This window comes from Miscanthus floridulus, chromosome 5, assembly GCF_019320115.1.
Source record: "Miscanthus floridulus cultivar M001 chromosome 5, ASM1932011v1, whole genome shotgun sequence".
In the NCBI taxonomy this organism is placed as follows: domain Eukaryota; kingdom Viridiplantae; phylum Streptophyta; class Magnoliopsida; order Poales; family Poaceae; genus Miscanthus; species Miscanthus floridulus.
This window is the reverse complement of record NC_089584.1, coordinates 25,627,629-25,647,933: the sequence shown is the minus strand read 5'-3', so window position 1 is coordinate 25,647,933 and position 20,305 is coordinate 25,627,629. Positions and strand designations below refer to the sequence as shown.

Sequence of the window (20,305 nt, the reverse complement as noted above, 5' to 3'; positions counted from 1 at the left end):
TTGGAGACATGATCATAAACAACAATGTAGCTCCAAACAATGCGTTGTTATGTGACACATAGATTAATTTTCTCAACAAATTGTAAAAGAATCTACTATACTTCTAAGAACAAATTATAGCATCACATACTAACAATGATGATCTTGACCACCATAGAATAATTAGCTAGAAATTTAAATATGTTCATAGACACCAACCTTTTAGATGATGGATTCACCACAATTTGAGCCTTGCACAAATGTTCAATTAAAAAAGTGCTCTCTAGAATGAAGAAAGAACTAGAATGAGAATCAAGCAATGTAGCCATCAAAATGAAGCTAATTAAGCAACAAAATCAAAGGAATGGATGTTTGTTACTAACTTTAAAGCAAAAAGATCAAACCATTCTTTAAAATCCAAGCGCTAACTTTATGGTGAAGAGTAGCCGCAACAATAGAGGGAAGGGCCCAAACATACGCCTCTGTTCTCAGGATGGAAGAGAGAAGGAATGAGGGGACGACTGTAGCATTTTTGTGAGGCTTATCACCGTTGGTTCATGGATAGAACTGACAGTGATAGAGCCCAATCACTGTCGACTCTTGGCTTGAACCGGCAGTGATATGTGGCCATCTAAGCCATTGCCCGTTAGAAACACAAACCGACAAGTTGTCATCACTGTTGGTTCGGTCACATCTCAAATTAATTTCTGGTTTTCAGAGCAAAGAACTGGCAGTGAAGGGTCAATTCTGTCGGTTCTCCTAATTCCAGCAGTGATGAGACCGGCTGTAAGTGCTATCCTGTAGTACGTTCTTTAATTTCATATGAATAGGATAGGATATATGTATGATCGGCCGAATATTACATGTGTTCTGTTATCAGCAAAGCAAAGTATCGGTTGATGCTGAGTGCTCAGCTCATACCTCACTATCTCAGTGAGAACGAAAGGGATGTGACCAGGTTTATTGGGCAATCGAGAGCAGTATCTCTATCTGCGGCCTGTCAGTGTCAGCTCAACAACTCGAGCCACTTTGCCCGCAAGATGATTTCCACTCATCATTTCGCCATATGATTTTCTGACGTTTTTTTCTCCTCCTTTTTAAATAATATAAACGACCATGATTCTCTAGCTTCATTACTAGTACATGTTTATTAGAGAGACAGAGACAAAAATATGCACAATGAGCAGCTAATTGATGACAACACAAAAAGGGGCTCATCACCCATTGATTGACATTACTACTGTATCCGATCGGAGCGCACATACAGGCATGATTATGATCATCAGCAGATGATCTTTCATTCAACTCTATTGACCCGAGTAATTAGTACTCATGACTCATTTTCTGATATAGCATGCAGAATGCATGGTGAGCTAGCAGCCGGATGATACATAGCTCAGCTGAGCTTTGCGTCCACGTCAGTGTCCTTGAGGAATTCGAGGCAGCAGTGCTGGAATTTGTCGGCGGCGGACTGCGGGACGGAGAGGAGCACGGTGACGCCTTGCGTGTCGCCCATTACAGGGAGGAAGACGCAGTAGATCTCGCTGGTGAGCGGGGCCCATGTGCGCGGCCTTCCCGGCGCCGAAGTCGAGGTCCTCCAGCCCCAGGCGCGTCCACGGCGAGATGACCAGGCTCGCCGCCAGGTCCGGGCGGGCGCCGCGCCGCTCCTCCAGGAGGTCCACCATGGAGCGCACGTAGTCGTCGTCCACGCACTCCTTGGCGTCCTGCACCAGCCGCACCCCGTAGCGCGCGGCGGCCGAGGAGGACGACGGGGAGGTGAGCTGCGCCGCCGTGGACTCGGCGCACCCGAGCACGAAGCCGTTGCCGTAGTAGCCCCGGGGCAGCTCGGGCTTGAGGCGCCGCCGCACGTTCACGGAGAAGAGCAGTTTGACGCGAAGCGCGCCCGGCGGGTCCAGGGCGCGCACCCACGCGCGCCACACGTGCGCGGCGAGCGCCTCGAAGGAGGTGCACTTGAGCGACGGCGCGCAATGCCGCTTGAGCCGGAGGAGGTGCGCCGCCGTGAAGGTCAGCGACACGGGCGCCAGCGGCTGTCCCAGCAAGCGCGCCAGCAGGCTCGGCGGCGCCTCGTTCGCGTTGCCGTTGCCGTTTGAGACGGCGCTGACGCCGCGGCTGTTGTTGTACTCCGGGTGCGTGAAGGCGACGCGCGGCGGGCAGCGCGGGCGCAGGGCGCGGCGGTCGTGGAACGGCGGCGGCGCCGGCAGGGCAGGGTCGTCGGTGTCGGCGCCGGCGTCCGGTGCGCCGTGGCCGCCGCCACCGCCGCGCACGGCGCGCGCCCAGGCGTGGAGGAACTGCGCGGTGCCGATGCCGTCGCAGAGGCCGTGGTTGATGGCGGTGCAGAGGACCATGCCGCCACAGCCGAGCCAAGTGACCTGAGAACGAGTGAACGTGCCATGTCATGCCGTCATCAGCATTTTGATTTGTTTTTAGGTAATCACCAACAGTTGATTAACAATTGAATTGAATAAATGCGCGTGCTCGTGCCACTTTGATCAACCATCATTGAGATTAATCCTAGCTTAGTTACGTAACGTCCCAACATGCGAGAGGGAAGGAATCATGCAAGCAAGAAACAGTGATGAACATCATTACGCTACAGCACTAGCAGCACACACAATGCATCGATCACGAGGCATTGTTTATCGAGACTTTTATATGTATGCCATTAAAAAAGTTGTAATTACTAATTACACATAAGTCATTAAAAAAATTGACCGCATACGGGTGCCATCGTTCTGAACTTCTTTGCTCTCCAAGCCATTCCGTCAATGGTCTGTTCGTTTTTCACCGTTACATGTGAGCCCGGTCAGTATAAAGGTTTAAAATACCCTTAGAGTAGAGAAGGGTAATGAAGTTTTGTTTCCCCCTGTGCCACTCCCTGGCTATGCGTTTTGGGGCCAAACTGATTGGCGTTGACCCTTCTTGACCACACTAATTTAATTGATATTCAAATTATTTGCAAAAAAAAAAAAGTTTTGAACATTGTAAATTTGAAAATCTCGCTACTCTTATATTAAACAACAACCTATTCCAACGGCAATACTTTTGTTCCAGCTGGTATCAAGACTAAAATCAAAATAAAATAATAATAAGCCAAACTAATATTTTTTAAAAAAAATCAAGATTCCTTTTCAGAGCGTCGAACGCCTTCTGGGCGTATTCGAGGCGGCCAGCCGGCCACACTTGGCGTACATGTCAACGAACGGTTGTCTCATTGTACACGTTCGGCTCGAGCTGATGCCTGAGGAAGAAGCAATGGGCTTCCATGCCATGGGCAAGCAGCCCCAAGCTGGCCAGTGGCCAGAGACTTGAGTATAGGCTCGACATGGAGCTGGAGTCCGGTCGCATCCCTCGCTCCAGCATGCTCCGAACAAAGCCGAACGCTTCCTGGTCGCGCCCATGACGCGAGCAGCCGGACAGCACGACATTCCATGTCGCGAGGCTGGGCTCGAGCCGGTCCGACATCGCCATGCGCTCCGCGTGGTCCAGCGCGCCGTCAACGAGGCCGAGCCGCGCACAGCAGGCGACAACGGTGTTCCACGCGACGGCCAACGCGTCCTCCATCTCGAGCACCCGCCTGGCCACGCCCACATCCGCGTTCTCGACGTACATGCCAGCGAGGAAGCCCGGCACGAGCTGGTGCGCGACGGCGTGGGCGTGCACGGCCCGGCCCGCGCGCGCGCGTACCTGTCGGGACTCGAGAGGCACCCCACGGCGCCTCGGGGAGCGAGCTAGCTACTGGTTGGTGGTGGGTGCCTGGGTGGGCAGCGTGCGGAGCGAGAGAGAGATGGCTTGCGCGGCATCGACGTCTGCATCCTCTGCTGCGGCCTCGACGTCCTCCACTTATTCACCCGCGACCCCTGCTTCCAGCGTCTGGACCTACAGGCACCGCCGTTGTCGGTGGCGCCGTCGCAGTAGCACGCCTCCGGAGTGTTCGACGGCGAGGAGGCGGCGGCCCCCGCGGTGGACTCAGACGCAACTGGGCCTCGTGCTGCTCTGGCGGCCTGGATGAGCTCCGAGGACGTGTCGGACGCGCTCGAGCTGGACGTCCGTCGGTTGGGGCACCGCCGGAGATCGCCGTCAAGGTTGAGCGGCTCACGCAGTCGGTGGTGCGCTTCCTGACTGACTGACCTCCCGCCTCCATCCAAGCGGCGCGGGCGTCCTCGCGGCGGCGCGGGCGGAGCTGCCGCAGCCGGTCCCCGGTGGCCAGCAGGCGCGCGATGCGAGCTCGGTCCCGGAGCAGCGGGAGGCGGCGGGCGGTGAGGACTTCTTTTTTTATGAAAGTCGGGCGGTGAGGACTTGTGAAGGATAGGATTGGCAAAGAGGGGTATTATGGACTTTTATACTGACCGGGTCCCATATGTAACGGTGAAAAACGAACAGACTCACCGACGGAAATGGCTTGGAGAGCAAAGAAGTTCAGAACGATGACACTCGTGTGCGGTCAATTTTTTTAATGACTTGTGTGTAATTACAAACTTTTTTAATGGCATACATGTAAAAGCCTCTTGTTTATTTCGTCCCCCTAAAGTTTACTCTCTATTACATCGGATGTTTGACACATGCATTGAGTATTAAATATAGAATAAAAAATAACTAATTGCACAGATTACGACTAATTTGCGAGACGAATTTTTTAAGCCTAATTAGTCCATGATTTGACAATGTGGTGCTATAGTAACATATGCTAATGACGGATTAATTAGGCATAGTAAATTCGTCTCGCAGATTACTGATGATTTCTGTAATTTGTTTTGTTCTAAACACTCCGATGTGATATTTCTAAACTTTACTTCCTGCATTGAAACACCACGGTATTTTTCATGAAAGCTACAGGTACAGGGAGCAGCATTACATCATGCCATTGCCATCCCACATGCATGCATCGCCAAGTGTAAAGATCACTAAAGAAAAAGCAGGCAACCAGCAAGGGCTATGAATTCTGAATTGAATTTGGATTTGGGGTAGGGTCACTCGGTCAGGGATAGTATCAGAGTACTCTGATCCTGCTGAATTACAGCAGGGCTATACGTGACCTGCACTGCACTGCAGTCTACAGTAATTGTGTTCATGACCCCTCTGGTACCAACCATCACTGTAGACTGTGCTATGCACTGAAGTTGGAGATCAGTACGTATGTATGACAAGGACAGGGCATGGTAGTAAGAAACAATGGCATTTTGAAGGGCACTGGGGGAAGATCATAATATTTTCATCTGATCTGATTTTCTACTAGAGCATAACTTTGGGGGATCGGAGAAGATTATGCATGCATGCACGGTATCAGGACCGATATAAAACTTCACTCAAGTGGACAAGGAGATTTTGGATGGACAAAGATACAGCCTAGCCATATGCTTGTCTGCCTAAAAAGGCCTTTTGAGCAAGGGTGGAAGCAAGGGTTGGACTCTCCTAACCCTATCCCATCCTTTTGCTATCTTTAAGAATTGCCATCACTTGGTCAAAGCTGTGGCACTGCAGGGGACAAAAGCTTGATCCTAGCGCACAAGCATGGAGTGCATGATGACATAAACTAGATCGACATGATTATTTATGTTTAACCATGAGAAGATTAGCAAGTGATCAAGAAAAAAGTGGCATAGCTAGTTGCATGCCATGTTGCTTCTAACTGTGTGACCTTTTACATCATCCCTACTGGAACCATCTCAAGCACACCAAACCAAAGTGACCACAAATCTTTTAGACTTCAAACATGGTGGTAATTTTGCTTAAGTGATGGCAACTGGCAAATGATGATTAGTTGTTTCTGAATCCAGAACTTGTTTAATTGGTAATAAATAAAATAATTGTGCATGATTAACCAAGAGAAGAATTAGAACAACCAAACAAATTAAGAGACAATAATTAATTATTGGCACTAAGTAAAAGAGAGAGCCCCTACTCACCTGGACGACGAGAGGTGGCACGGCGACGAAGCTCTGCGCCTCCACCCCGTAGTGCAGCTTCCTCCAGGACTTGTGCGGCCTGGCGCCGCCGCGGCCGCGGAGGAAGTCGGCGGCGGTGAGCCCCGGGAGGCGCCCCTCGGCGAAGAGCGCCCCCTCGGCATTGCAGTCCACGACGAGCTTCCCCTCCTCGTCGTCGCTCGGCCGGAGCCGGCCCGCGAGCGGGTAGTAGTCGACGAGCACCCGGCCCAGCGCCGCCCGCAGCGAGTCGGCGGACACAGCGGCGTGCGCCGCGAAGACGTAGAGGTACTTGATGGAGAAACGGAGGAACCGCTGGTCGTCGAGGTTGGAGAGGTGCAGGGTGTGGCGCGGCGTCGGCTGGCTCGGCCGCACCACCACGGGGTCCCCGTCGTACTGGCACTCGCCGGGGATCTCAAGCTCCGCCTCCGCCGCCGCCTCCTTCTCCATGGCTGCTGCCCTGCCGCCGCGTTAATCGCATGGGCCGGCCTGACAGCGCCCAGCGGTTATGTATATAGGTAGCTGCTACCGATAGCTGGGAGGTCTTTTAATTTTCCTATAGATGGTCGGTTTATAGATGGTGTTGATTGCTTGCTAGTACTTGATTTCTTGCCATAATACTACTAGCGAGCTGTTTAGGAAACGGAGCCTTCGTTCGCCCCCAAGCCCTTGTTTAGTTTCATTGGATTTCAGAATTTGGTACTATGAAAAAAAAAAAGATTCTTCATCATATCAAACTTGCGATATATGCATAGAGTACTCAATATTGACGAAATCAAAAACTAATTATACAGTTTAGTTGTACTTTGCGAGACGAACGTTTTGAAGCCTAATTAGTCAATGATGGGACAATTATTAACAAATAAAAATAAAACGCTACAGTAGCTACAGTGTATGCCGAATTTTGGCGGCTGCCGATTCAGCGGGTGAACTAAACAGGCCCCAAATCTTATTCAGCGCGCGTGCGCCGCGTGAGCTCACGACGCACGGTTTCCCTTTTCCAGCAGCTATGTCCGGTGTCCTTCCATTCCTGTCATTTTTGTCGCGCTCTGTCCTAACTCGGAAACATTGGGCCATTAAAAAAAAGTCAAAACAGTGCGCCGTTCCTTTCCCCCCTTCTCCCTGCTCGGCGCATTCGATTCATCTTCTTCGAGGCGAAGGTGAAAGCTCCGTCGTCGTGGCCCGGCCTCGATTTGGGGTGGCACCCGCTGGCCTCCCCCGTCGACATGGAGGCAGAAGCGTCGGCGACGCCGGTGCAGCCCCCGTTGACGTGGAGGTGAAGGTCTGTCGTAGTCAGCGCGGCCTCGATTTAGGGCGAATTCATCAGTGCTGCCTCGATTCGAGGCGGATTCAAGCTGGTTGAGGCCTGAGAGATTCAAGCTGGTTGAGGGCTGAGAAGCGAGGGGCCCCGACGAATCCGCCGCTCGTCGAGATCCGGCGGCTGCAGACAAGACCGGGAGGAAGGATCCAAACCCTACTACGACGCCATTGCCGATTGCGCCGGTGCAGGACGTCGACGTTGTCACCGACGATGGCCTCCGACGACTCTAGCTCCTCTAGGTACGCGCCGCCTCGTCAGCCTGCCCTTCCCCACTCTTCGCCCCTCTGCTCCCGCTGGGCCTGCGTGCGAGCCGTACTGCATCCATTGGTGACCACCATTGCGCTGCGAGAGGAGGGAGACGATGGGAGGCCCTGGCTTTGGCATCCCGGCGTGCCTCGGCGGCGGCGGGAGGAGCCAGGGGTTCTGCGGTTGGGGGCTAGGGCGTATTGCGTTTCTGACCTGCTGCTGCTGCCTCTGCTAGTCTGCTCAGGCTACGGAGTTCAGACTCAGATAGGAAAAAATCTGATGATACTTTCCTTGGTTCTGCTCAGAGTCCCATTTTTTGATAAATAAATAAATTATATTCAAATCTTGTAAAACCGGCCTAAACTTTTACCGGTAAGATGGGAAGACATCTGTCTATGAATACCCTTTCCAAATACTCTCACGAGTTTGAAGAGTATCGTGGCTTTGGATCGACATACGAGACTGATCGAAAGCATGATTGGAGCAAGCCAATAAAAATACAGAGTTGCAGCACCTAGTTAGCATTTACAGGAATATTTTAAACAATGCAGGAGTCACTCTGATCGAAAGCCGTGGATAAAGGTTGGGTGATGTTTGTATACCAGGTTATAATAAGACTATTCTCTAAAATGAATACTGTATAAAAAGGTGTTTCCTTATGTATTCTTTTTCTTAATGTGGATAATAGATCCTCATACTGTTAGTGTGAATGGTAAGCTCTACATTGCTAAGCACATACTAGTTGGTGTTGGTGGCCGACCATCGATGCCAGATATTCCCTGGTATAGAGCATGTTATACATTCGTATGCCGCACTGGATTTGCCTTCAAAACCCAAGAAAATTGCAATAGTGGGAGGTGGGTATATTGCTTTGGAGTTTGCTGCCATTTTCAATGGCTTAAAAGTGAGGTCCATGTGTTTATTCGGCAGCAGGAAGTTTTAAGAGGATTTTATGAGGAGGTGAGCATATATTTAGAAGAGCAAAGATAGCGTTGGTAATAGATAAAATGTGTTGCTTCTTTGTTTATTTTTTGTCCTGTTTTGGATGCACAGGTTAGAGATTTCGTCGCTGAACAAATGTCTTTAAGGGCATCACATTTCATACAGAATAGACCCCCCAAGCTATAACTAAATCAAATGCTTGTCTGTTATCTCTGAAGACCAATAAAGAAATTTTTGGTGGGTTCTCACATGTAATGTTTGCAACAGGTTGCAGACCAAATACAAAGGTAGTAACACAGAGCACTTGCAGTTCTTGAGATTTTGCACATATTGACTCATATTCTAATTCCTGACATAGTTTCAATCCTTGTAGAACCTTGGATTGGAACAGGTGGGGGTCGAAATGGAGAAGAACGGTGCGATATTGGTAGGTTATTACAATAACTGGTGCCAAGTTTATCACATTTTGTTTGTCGCTCTATAATCTGAGATGCCAGTGGGCTAGCACCTTGGTGATGAGCGATTGACAACACGGTGTGCGTGTGACGTGTCTCTTGGCAGGTTGTGGTTGCAGGTGACAGGTGGAGACGAGGTACATGCGGCGACGAGTGAAGAACGAAGATAGGATGCCGCGTCGAAAAACCGCGGGGGCGGAGAAGGGCGGATCGAGGCTTGCGTTCGAGGGACAGACGATCGTGCGGTGTACGTCTACTGTACCTGGCTACATGGCGGGAGGACGTCGAGGGAGGTTTCCGGATTATGCCACAAAATCCGGGGTTCGCTGGTTGAGCCACAAAGCCATGCATCGTACCGGGACGCCCGTGCGGCAGGCGTTGCCGAAGATGGAAAATTCTGGCGATCGCGATACGATTTCGGATGGTCGTGCGGCGACATCGCGAGGATCACATCGCGGAGATGGAGGGATCGCGGACATCGCGGAATTTGCCATGGAGGACGTAATTGGAATTTACGCCCCTACGTTGGATTTATTTAGCGTAGGGGGTTATGTGAAAATAGGTCGTGCCACCCTTTGGAGATATAAATATGTGGCACCTAGGGTTGAGGAGGGTGGAACGTTTTGGACTCTCGGCGAGTTACTATTCACGCGTGAACAGTACCCGCGAACAGTGCTCATGCCCCGAGGTTCCACGGTTCAGTTTTCCTCTCTCCGGTCTAGCCTAGGGTTTGAATTCTAGTGAGAGGTTTTTGTTGATCTCTCCGATTAAGAGAGGGAGGATGTTCGGACGGAGGCTAGATGCACTTTTGTAAGTTCAATTACTCAATTTAATCTTTCATCTATAATGATTGATCTTGTGCATCTCGATTGGTTCTTTACAATTCTCGTCAGCATCTGACATAGTCTGCTTGTTTTATTTTTATCTCAAGATCCATAAGTCCGATTGACGTGATTCTAGTTGGGTTAGTTTCGTAATTTCATCTAGTTTAATCTGACAAATTTTTAGGTCGATCGGAGTTACAGATTTTCGTCCACATCAGGTTTACTAGGTATATAGAGTTCTGGCCAGATTTGAAAAACGTGATTTAATCAGGTTTTGTGTTTAGGGGAAGGGTTAGAAATTATTTTTGGCTTCCGCGACCATTCACCCCCCCTCTGGTCGTTCATTTCGATCCTTCAATTGGTATCAGAGCCGGTTTAGGTTTTCTATACCTTAATCGGTGCTGAAAGCTATGGCGACCAATGAAAAGTTTGATGTTCGCGCTCCGTTTTTTGATGGGACTGATTATGATTACTGGAAGGCACGTATGACCAACTATCTCAAAGGCAAGTCGCTGAAGCTATGGAAAATCACACAAAATGCCACATATGTGATTCCAGCTGAGGAACCGACTGACGCCGCTGAGATCGGGCTTCTTGAAACAAATCATCGCGCTGTTGCTATTTTACAGGCTTCTATTTGTAAAACTGAATATGATCGGGTTTCTAGTGAAGATCTCGCTTATCAGATCTGGGAGAAACTTAGAAAATATCATGAAGGCTCAAACACTGTGAAAAACCGAAAATTTGAGATTCACCGAAAAGAGTTTGATGCTTTTTGCCAATTGCCTAGTGAGTCTATTGATGACATGTTTGCACGTTTTCAAGTGATTGTTAATAAGATGAAGGCCATGAATAGCAATATGCCTTATGATGATCATGCTAGGGCTCTCAGATTATTACATTCACTTAATGATGAATGGGATATGAAAGTTGAGGCGATCGTTGAATCTGTAGGTTATGAGACTCTCACCACTGATGAGCTTTACAGTAAGCTCAAATCAAAAGAGATCGAAATTGTTTCTAAGCGTAAATTGAAAAATCCCACAGCTGCTTCTTCTTCTGACGTTCCAATGGCTTTGGTTTCTGGAAATAAGACTAACACTAATGCTAATCCAAATGTTTCCAGTTTTGCTTTGTCTTCTTTGTGTCATGTTGCAGATGAGGAGTTGGAGGTGCTAGATGATGATCAGCTTGTACTGCTCTCCAACAAGTTTAAGCGTGTGTATGACAACAGGCGTAATAGAAGACGTTCAGATGGCTGCTTCAACTGTGGTGAGCGAGGACACTTTGCTGCTGATTGCCCAAACAAGCAGAGATCTTTTGAGCAGGGCAATAACTCCTCCAGGCGCCAGGAGAAGTTTAGGGAGAGGAAGAAGAAGAAGGATAAGCAATGGAAGAAAGGCGGACAAAAATACTCTGACAAGCAAGTCGCTAAGGCTGCAAATGTTTTGTTATCTTCTCTTGGACAGTATGTTTCAGGTGGCTCGTCAGACTCCAGCGATTCAGATTCCGAGGATGAGACACCCAAGAAGAAGACAGACGGACTTTGCTTCATCACTGACGCCGGCATCAATGGTGGGATATGTACTATGGCCTTGGAGGGTGATGCATCAACCGACAGCAACAATGAAACTTCTGATGATGAGGTAGATACTTCTGCAGAACAAAGAATAGCTAATTTAACTAAAATTGTTCATAAGCAAAATAAAGTGTTGGCTAAACTTAAAACTAATTATGATAAAACTTGTGCTGAACTAGCTACTCTCAAAAATGCTGCATCTAATCCTGCTGAACCTGATGAATGTGAAGAATGCTCAATTCATATGATTTCGCTTTCTAAATTGCAAACCAAGTATTCTTCCATTGTTGATGATCGAGATAAACTTTATGCTGAACTAAATGAACTTCGTTCTCGGTCGAATTTGCTTGGTACTTGTGTTTCTTGCCCGCTTCTAAAAGTTGACTTGGATAATGCTTTATGTCGGGTAAAAAATTTTGAAGAACACACTTGTCCTGATTTGCCGGTTTGTTTGATTTGTCCAACTTTACGATCTGAATTAAATGTTGCTAAATCACATATTGTTGAGTTGGAAAAACACACTTGTCCGATTCTTCCTTCATGCCTAACTTGTCCTAATTTTGTTGTTGAAAATAATGATTTAAGGGCCAAACTTGCTGATTTGGAAGAAGAAAATAAGCATTTGAGAACTATTCTTGGTTGGTGTTCTATTCGTGAGCCTCAAATTGGTATGGCTATTGCTCAAATTAAACGGGGTGAGCGTTTTGGTCCCGGTTATGACTTGAAACATGTTTTTGGTGAAAAAAGTGGACCACCTGTTGATGAGAAGAATCCACCTTTGGCTAAATATACTGGACCACCTCCTAGGAAGGGTTCAGGTGTCACCTCTGATGGGTTGCTGGTTGAGACATCTAGATCTGCTCCTAAAAAGCAGGTTTGGGTGCCTAAGCCAAAACACTTCAAGGGTGTACAAAATACTAAGCCAAATGGTTCTTCTTGTGATCATTTTGCTAAGCCTGTTTTTGTTGCTTCTAGTTCTAATGCTGAGGCTTCTTTCGCTCCTGCACGCAAGCTTTATCATTGTGATTTTTGCAGTCATGATGGTCATCTTTATGAGTTCTGTTATCGGAGGATGCGTGCTGAACGACGTGAGCAGTACCCCACACGTGGTACTCATGATCGTCGTGTTTTTAGATGTGAGCAGTACCCTGTACGTGGTACTCATGATCGTCCTATTTTGAGACGTGAGCCATTTGTTCGCCCTTCTGGTTTTCGCTCACGTACTCGTGCTCTTGCACAACATCGGGATGACAGACCACGTTTTCCCCCTCGTGGTTCTCATCGTTTTTTTGAAAACTTTGATTTTGCTAACGCTTCTTTTGAGCAAGTGGCTTAGCACTGGTTTTCATTACATTATCCTAACCCCAGTGTTGAGTCATTAGCTCACCCTCGCTCTCGTTGTTGATTGCAGGTTGGAGGCGAGGAGGACATATGGATAATGGACTCCGGCTGTTCGCGCCACATGACCGGAGATGATAAATGGTTCTCTAGCCTCACCCCCACGAGCGTAAAGGAAAACATCACTTTTGGGGATAAAAGTCAAGGTAAGGTAATGGCGCATGGCTGCATCAAGGTAACAGATAAATACATGTTAAAGGACGTCGCATTGGTAAAGAATTTGCATTATAATTTGCTGTCTGTTTCGCAACTTCTTGAGGATGATTTTGAGGTTCGTTTTAAGAAAGGAAATTCGCGTGTTCTTGATTCTGCTGGTAACCTTGTTTGCAAGATTTCTCCTTTTAGACGGATTTTTAAAGCTAATTTTTCTAAATCTTTTGGTGAAACTCGCTGTTTAGTTGCTCATGGTTCCCCCCTGATTTGGAAGTGGCATCGTCGGTTGGGCCACTTGAGCTTTGATTTGCTTTGTCGTTTGAGTTCATTGGATTTAATTGATGGTTTACCGAAACTCAAGTTTGAAAAGGATTTGATTTGTGCTCCCTGCAAACATGGAAAAATGGTTGCTGCTTCTCATGCACCTGTGACTCAGGTGATGACGAGACGACCGGGTGAACTGTTACATATGGACACTGTTGGTCCAGCCCGTGTTCGGTCTGCTGGTGGGAAGTGGTATGTGCTCGTCGTTGTGGACGATTTTTCTCGATATTCATGGGTGTTCTTTTTGGAATCTAAGGATGAGGCTTTCTCACATGTTCATGATCTTGTTCTGAAGCTGAAAAATGAGTTGTCAAATAATGCCGTTAGAGCAATTCGCAGTGACAACAGTACGGAATTCAAGAATTCTCGCATGAAAGCTTTTTGTTCAGAACAAGGTTTAGATCATCAGTTTTCCTCACCTTACGTTCCTCCCCAGAACGGTGTTGTTGAGCGTAAAAATCGTACGCTTGTTGAGATGGCTAGGACAATGCTTGATGAACATAAAACTCCTAGACGTTTTTGGGCTGAGGCTATCAACACCGCTTGCTATGTTGCTAATCGCATTTTTCTGAGAGCTTTTCTGGGAAAAACATCTTATGAGTTGAGATTTGGTCGACCTCCCAAAGTTTTCCACTTTCGAGTTTTTGGCTGCAAGTGTTTTATATTGAAAAAAGGAAATTTGGATAAATTTGAATCGCGTTCTTCCGATGGGTTATTTTTGGGGTATGCCTTGCAAGGGCGAGCGTACCATGTGCTTAATCTTGGTACTAACTGCATCGATGAGACATGTGAGGTCACCTTCGACGAGACAATGCCTTGTTTTTCTTCTGCTTTTGAGTGTGCAGGTAATGACGAGATCGGGCAGGATATTTTTGAGGATGAGAAAGAGGAAGATGGATGTGACGACGACGATGACGATGATGCCCAGCCTGCGATGCAGGGGGAGCCTGGCGCCCAGCCTGAGCAGGCGCCCTCCACCACTTTGGAGGATGGACCATCGCCGACACGTACATCTACAGCAAAGCCTGCAGCTTCACCGACTGTTGATCATGTACCGGCTGCAGTTGAGGGGAGGTGATTTCAGAACGTACAGCACCACGACACATTCAGAATCGTCATCCTGCCAAGAACATAATAGGTATTTTGGATGAACGCACGACAAGGAACAGAGGTATGAAAAATAAAAATTATTGTGTCTTTGCGCATACTGCCTTTGTTGCCTCTTTTGAACCCCGAGATGTTGGACATGCTTTATCTGATTCTAACTGGGTCAATGCCATGCATGAGGAGTTAGAAAATTTTGCACGGAATCAGGTTTGGGTTTTGGTTGATCCTCCTCCTTCTTGTAAACCAATTGGAACTAAATGGGTCTTTAAAAACAAACAAGGGGAAGATGGTCATGTTGTTAGAAATAAAGCTAGGCTGGTTGCTCAGGGCTTTTCTCAAAAAGAGGGTATTGATTATGGTGAAACTTTTGCTCCTGTTGCTCGTTTAGAAGCCATTCGTATTTTGCTTGCATTTGCTGCTTCACGTGGATATAAGCTTTATCAAATGGATGTGAAAAGTGCTTTTCTGAATGGTTTTATAGAAGAAGAAGTTTATGTTAAACAACCGCCTGGTTTTGAACATCCCAATTTTCCTGATCGTGTTTTTAAGTTGCAAAAGGCTTTATATGGTTTGAAGCAAGCACCTCGTGCTTGGTATGCTAGATTGAAAACTTTTCTGCTTAAAAACGGGTTCAAAATGGGTTCAGTTGATAAAACTCTTTTTCTCCTCAGGCAAGGAAATGACACTTTAATAGTTCAGATTTATGTGGATGATATCATTTTCGGTGGTTCCTCTCATGCTCTTGTGAAAAAGTTTGCAGATGTGATGAGTAAAGAATTTGAGATGTCTATGATGGGCGAGCTGAATTTCTTTCTTGGCTTACAAATAAAACAAACTTCGGAAGGTACATTTGTGCATCAGGGAAAGTACACGAAGGATGTCCTGAAGAAGTTTGCGATGGATGATGCGAAGCCAATTTCTACGCCCATGCCGACTAGCGCTGCTTTGGATGCTGATGAGGACGGAGAGCCCATGGATCAGAAGGAATATCGAAGCATGATTGGGTCGCTGCTGTACTTGACTGCTACGAGGCCAGATATACACTTTGCTGTGTGTATGTGTGCTCGTTTTCAGGCATCCCCCAGGACTTCTCACCGTCAGGCGGTGAAGCGCATAATGAGGTATCTTCGATTTACTCCTGCATTTGGCCTTTGGTACTCTGCTGCTTCAACTCTCAGTTTGTGTGGTTATTCGGATGCTGATTTTGCTGGGTGTCGTTTGGATAGAAAGTCTACATCGGGTACTTGCCAATTTTTGGGTTCTTCGCTTGTTTCTTGGTCCTCTAGAAAACAATCTAATGTTGCTCAATCTACTACAGAGGCTGAGTATGTTGCTGCTGCTAGTTGTTGTTCTCAGCTTTTATGGATGATAGCTACCCTTCGCGATTTTGGTTTGTCGTTTTCTCGCGTTCCTCTCTTGTGTGACAGCACTAGCGCTATAAGTGTTGCAAAGAATCCTGTGCTTCACTCTAAGACGAAACACATTGAGGTTCGTCATCATTTTCTGAGGGATCATGCTGAGAAGGGTGATATTAAGCTTAAATACATTGATACTAGTCAGCAACTTGCTGATATTCTGACTAAACCACTCGATCAAACCACGTTTGCACGTTTGCATGGTGAGTTCGGGGTGTGTTACCCATTCTAGTATCATTGTAAGTTGCTTTAGTTACATATGCCTTATACTTGTTTTGGCTAGTTTGCGATCGATGCTTTTGGAGAGGTTTGAATGCTTTGCTTGACCAATTTTTATTTTGAAAATAGCACAGATATATACTTAAAAATTATGTTGGGCTATGCTTGCTTTTCTGGATCTAGTGACTTGTTGAATACTTGACATATATCTTGCTCATGGTTCGGTAGTCAGCTTCTTTTAATGGGTTTTCACTGCAAATGTAACTCACAATACAAGTTTTAACTCGGGAGTGCATAGTATGGTTGTGAGCAAAAACTCTGAATTCCCATATCTCTGCTATTTAGCTCATGATCTGCTTGCCTTACTGAAAATTTAAATATGGGCGCAACTCTGTTTTTCCCATGTCCCTGCTGGTTCTCGCTCATAAACAAAATTAAACAAACTGGCTGGGCACAACTCTTGCTTCCCATATCCCTGCTTATCATGCTCACAAAAGTCAGAATTAAATATGACAAGTGAATGCATTTGTGGGCGTTGCAGTGAACTTTGACTGAAGCTGTGTATCTGTCGTGTGAGCTTGCTATATGTTTTGTCTTCAGCTTTGCACTGAGTTTGGAATGTGCATGTTTTTGCCTGGCACATTAGTTTTCAAACAGATTTCAGTTCTAAATTTTTATTGGTCATGGCATTGTATTGTTCCTTCTCTGGATAGCTAGTGTTGTTGGTTAGCTTTTATAAGTATTTGGCATATGTCTCAGAAGCTTCAACTTGTGCTTTCTCACATGCTTTTCTCTAAATTGGTTCCTTGCATTTTATCTTGATGGAGTGCTTTGTCAACAAGGGGGAGAGTGAGTAGCGCACAAATTCATTCTTGCAGGGGGAGTTCGTTCATTCTTGAGGGGGAGTTTTGCTAAAATTTGTGAGTTTTGCTGCTGAGATTGCTTTTGGGAGATTGATATGGCTTTTGATTCACTTTGGGGAGAGTGAATTTCTGTCTTGATTGTGTCGAGCCTAGCTTTTTTGCTAGCCCATGTCTTTGGGGATTAAGATCGTTTCTTTTTCTTTCTTTTTATTTTTCTTTTTCAGTACGAATAAATTTGTGTGGTGTGGTGTTGTCAATGCACTCATCAAGGGGGAGATTGAGATGCCAGTGGGCTAGCACCTTGGTGATGAGCGATTGACAACACGGTGTGCGTATGACGTGTCTCTTGGCAGGTTATGGTTGCAGGTGACAGGTGGAGACAAGGTACATGCGGCGACGAGTGAAGAACGAAGATAGGATGCCGCGTCGAAAAACCGCGGGGGCGGAGAAGGGCGGATCGAGGCTTGCGTTCGAGGGACAGACGATCGTGCGGTGTACGTCTACTGTACCTGGCTACATGGCGGGAGGACGTCGAGGGAGGTTTCCGGATTATGCCACAAAATCCGGGGTTCGCTGGTTGAGCCACAAAGCCATGCATCGTACCGGGACGCCCGTGCGGCAGGCGTTGGCCGAAGATGGAAAATTCTGGCGATCGCGATACGATTTCGGATGGTCGTGCGGCGACATCGCGAGGATCACATCGCGGAGATGGAGGGATCGCGGACATCGCGGAATTTGCCATGGAAGACGTAATTGGAATTTACGCCCCTACGTTGGATTTATTTAGCATAGGGGGTTATGTGAAAATAGGTCGTGCCACCCTTTGGAGATATAAATATGTGGCACCTAGGGTTGAGGAGGGTGGAATGTTTTGGACTCTCGGTGAGTTACTATTCACGCGTGAACAGTACCCGCGAACAGTGCTCGTGCCCCGGGGTTCCACGGTTCAGTTTTCCTCTCTCCGGTTTAGCCTAGGGTTTGAATTCTAGTGAGAGGTTTTTGTTGATCTCTCCGATTAAGAGAGGGAGGATGTTCGGGCGGAGGCTAGATGCACTTTTGTAAGTTCAATTACTCAATTTAATCTTTCATCTATAATGATTGATCTTGTGCATCTCGATTGGTTCTTTACAATTCTCGTCAGCATCTGACATAGTCTGCTTGTTTTATTTTTATCTCAAGATCCATAAGTCCGATTGACGTGATTCCAGTTGGGTTAGTTTCGTAATTTCATCTAGTTTAATCTGACAAATTTTTAGGTCGATCGGAGTTACAGATTTTCGTCCACATCAGGTTTACTAGGTACATAGAGTTCTGGCCAGATTTGAAAAACGTGATTTAATCAGGTTTTGTGTTTAGGGGAAGGGTTAGAAATTATTTTTGGCTTCCGCGACCATTCACCCCCCCTCTGGTCGCCCATTTCGATCCTTCATAATCTTTGGTGCTTTTGCAACAATTTTGTGCTAGGTTGATGAGTATTCTCGTACCTTATTTGATTCCATTTGGGCTGTGGGAGATGTTATCAATAGGGTCAACCTGACACCAGTTGCTCTGTTGGAGGGTGGGGCATTTGCGAAAACTATTTTCGGCAATGAACCTACCAAACCAGATTCCATGTATATATATTTATCATATCATATCATCACCAAGAATCTTGAACACCACATATTCATGGTGGTTGTCCTGATGACTCATTTGGCTTACCTATCTAGCTAGAATAGACTGAGCTTTCTACTGGAAAACATAATTGATCTCACTATTTTATTGTTTTGTGCATTTCGAGGTGGAAATGTTGGGGTTTTTTTTTCAACAGTATGGTCAGTCTTGCATGAATGTTGCATTCTGTGTCTGTGCACCTCAAGTGCTATAGCTAGGAAAAAATTGGTTAATCCTAAGCCATCTTGTACTTACTTGGATGGTGTAGATCACAAGAGAAAATGGTGCCAGTGTGTGTTTAGGTATGCAAGTTGTGGCTTGACCACTGGCTTCTTCTAGTCAGGGTTATTATTCACCTTCTAGATGTGCTTATGTTTGACCTGTAGGGTGCCTTCAACTAGTTGAAGGTGATGCCTAGGTGACGTTAGGAAAATATTTAAATTATGGTTCATGGTTGTTCATTTTACTTAGAGCACTTCTATCAGTATTTACATAGTGTGCTTGTTGCATAACTACAATATTGACTTTTGCATGCATGCATAGATTGTTTTTTAATTAAATACTCAATAAAATTTATTTTAACTAGGAGATTTCCATGCAGCATATTTTAGTTATGTTCCATAAGTATCCTTGGAATTTGGGATCAGACATGAATGACGTGAATCAGGAAGATTAAATTTATTGTCATTCTACTTATGTAGTTAGAGTTAGACTACTTGTTGCAGTAGCATTACCTTTTTATAGTGTCAATTTACTTATATAATTTGCTTATGGTACATAGTTTACACAAGTATTCCCTTTTTACATTATCACTTTCTATGTTTAGTACATAGTTTACTGGCATTCTGATTATATGAACTTTAGCATGACCTATCACTCGAATGACTTTTTTCTGCATATAATTGTTGCATGTCTTGCCATTTTCACTTGAATGGCTTCCCAAACATTTAAACGTAGGCCTTTACTGAAAATTGGCTAGATTTTTTGGGGCCCAAACTATATACCCTAATATGCTATTTGCTAGTGAAATAGCCTTTGTTGAAAGAGTAAATTAGTATGACATAATAACATGTTTAGTTTATTAGTCCCGATAACTAAGAGTAGGATGCTCACTACTTACATGGTTTTCAGGTGCAACAATCCAATCTGGAAGGTCTTCTACAAGGGCATGTGAAGATGGCTACTGAGATCAAGAACCTAGACACAGATTTATAGATGGTAGTGTATGAGAATTATAACAAGTTTATTAGTGCAACTGACACTATGAAAAAGAGGGTGACGCTATTTTCTTACTGGTAGCTCAGACTAGTTCTGTTAATGAGTTTGATGTACAAGTGCTATTATTTTTTTATAGTTGTAACGTGTATTGCTATGTATCTGTGATTTTTTTTCCACAGGATGAAGACTAACATTGTTCGAATGGAGGCAAATATGGAGCAGCTCCTTGCAAAGGTATGCATTATCTCGTTGTTGTATGGTTGGCACATTTTTACATGTTATACGCCTGAAATACGGAGGGTTCGTGATGTGCAGTGGAGCTTGTTTTTATTCTTACTGAACTTTTGTGGCTGCACCATGTAAGCATTTGTACATCAATTAAATACCATCACTATGGAAACAGTGAAAATGCCGAGTGCTTTACGTTTGCCGAGTGTATTATATCGGGCACTCGGCAAATGGCAGCTTTGCCGAGTGTTCCCTTCGAGACACTCGGCATACGATTACACTCGGCATATTTATGATTTGTCGAGTGTCAACACTCGGCAACCATCAGACACTCGTCATATTTAATATTTACCGAGTGTCAACACTCGGCCTCTATGGAACACTCGGCAATAACCAACATGTGACCCGCGCATGTGCCGTCCTACCGGACGGCGTGCCGGCC

The 20,305-nt window shown here is 46.1% G+C and overlaps 1 protein-coding gene and 1 pseudogene across 1 annotated transcript; one reads left to right on the top strand and one right to left on the bottom strand.

Moving 5' to 3' along the window:
- Positions 1–1,224: 1,224 nt before the first annotated feature.
- Positions 1,225–6,474, bottom strand: LOC136451815 (alcohol acyltransferase 9-like). Its single transcript, XM_066452498.1, is given in 3 exon segments — positions 1,225–1,534; positions 1,536–2,369; positions 5,904–6,474. Coding segments are annotated over 3 exon segments (1,458 nt in total). The 5' UTR covers positions 6,369–6,474; the 3' UTR covers positions 1,225–1,375.
- Positions 6,475–6,968: 494 nt separating this feature from the next.
- On the top strand, positions 6,969–19,884 carry LOC136451813 (glutathione reductase, chloroplastic-like; annotated as a pseudogene).
- Positions 19,885–20,305: the final 421 nt, after the last annotated feature.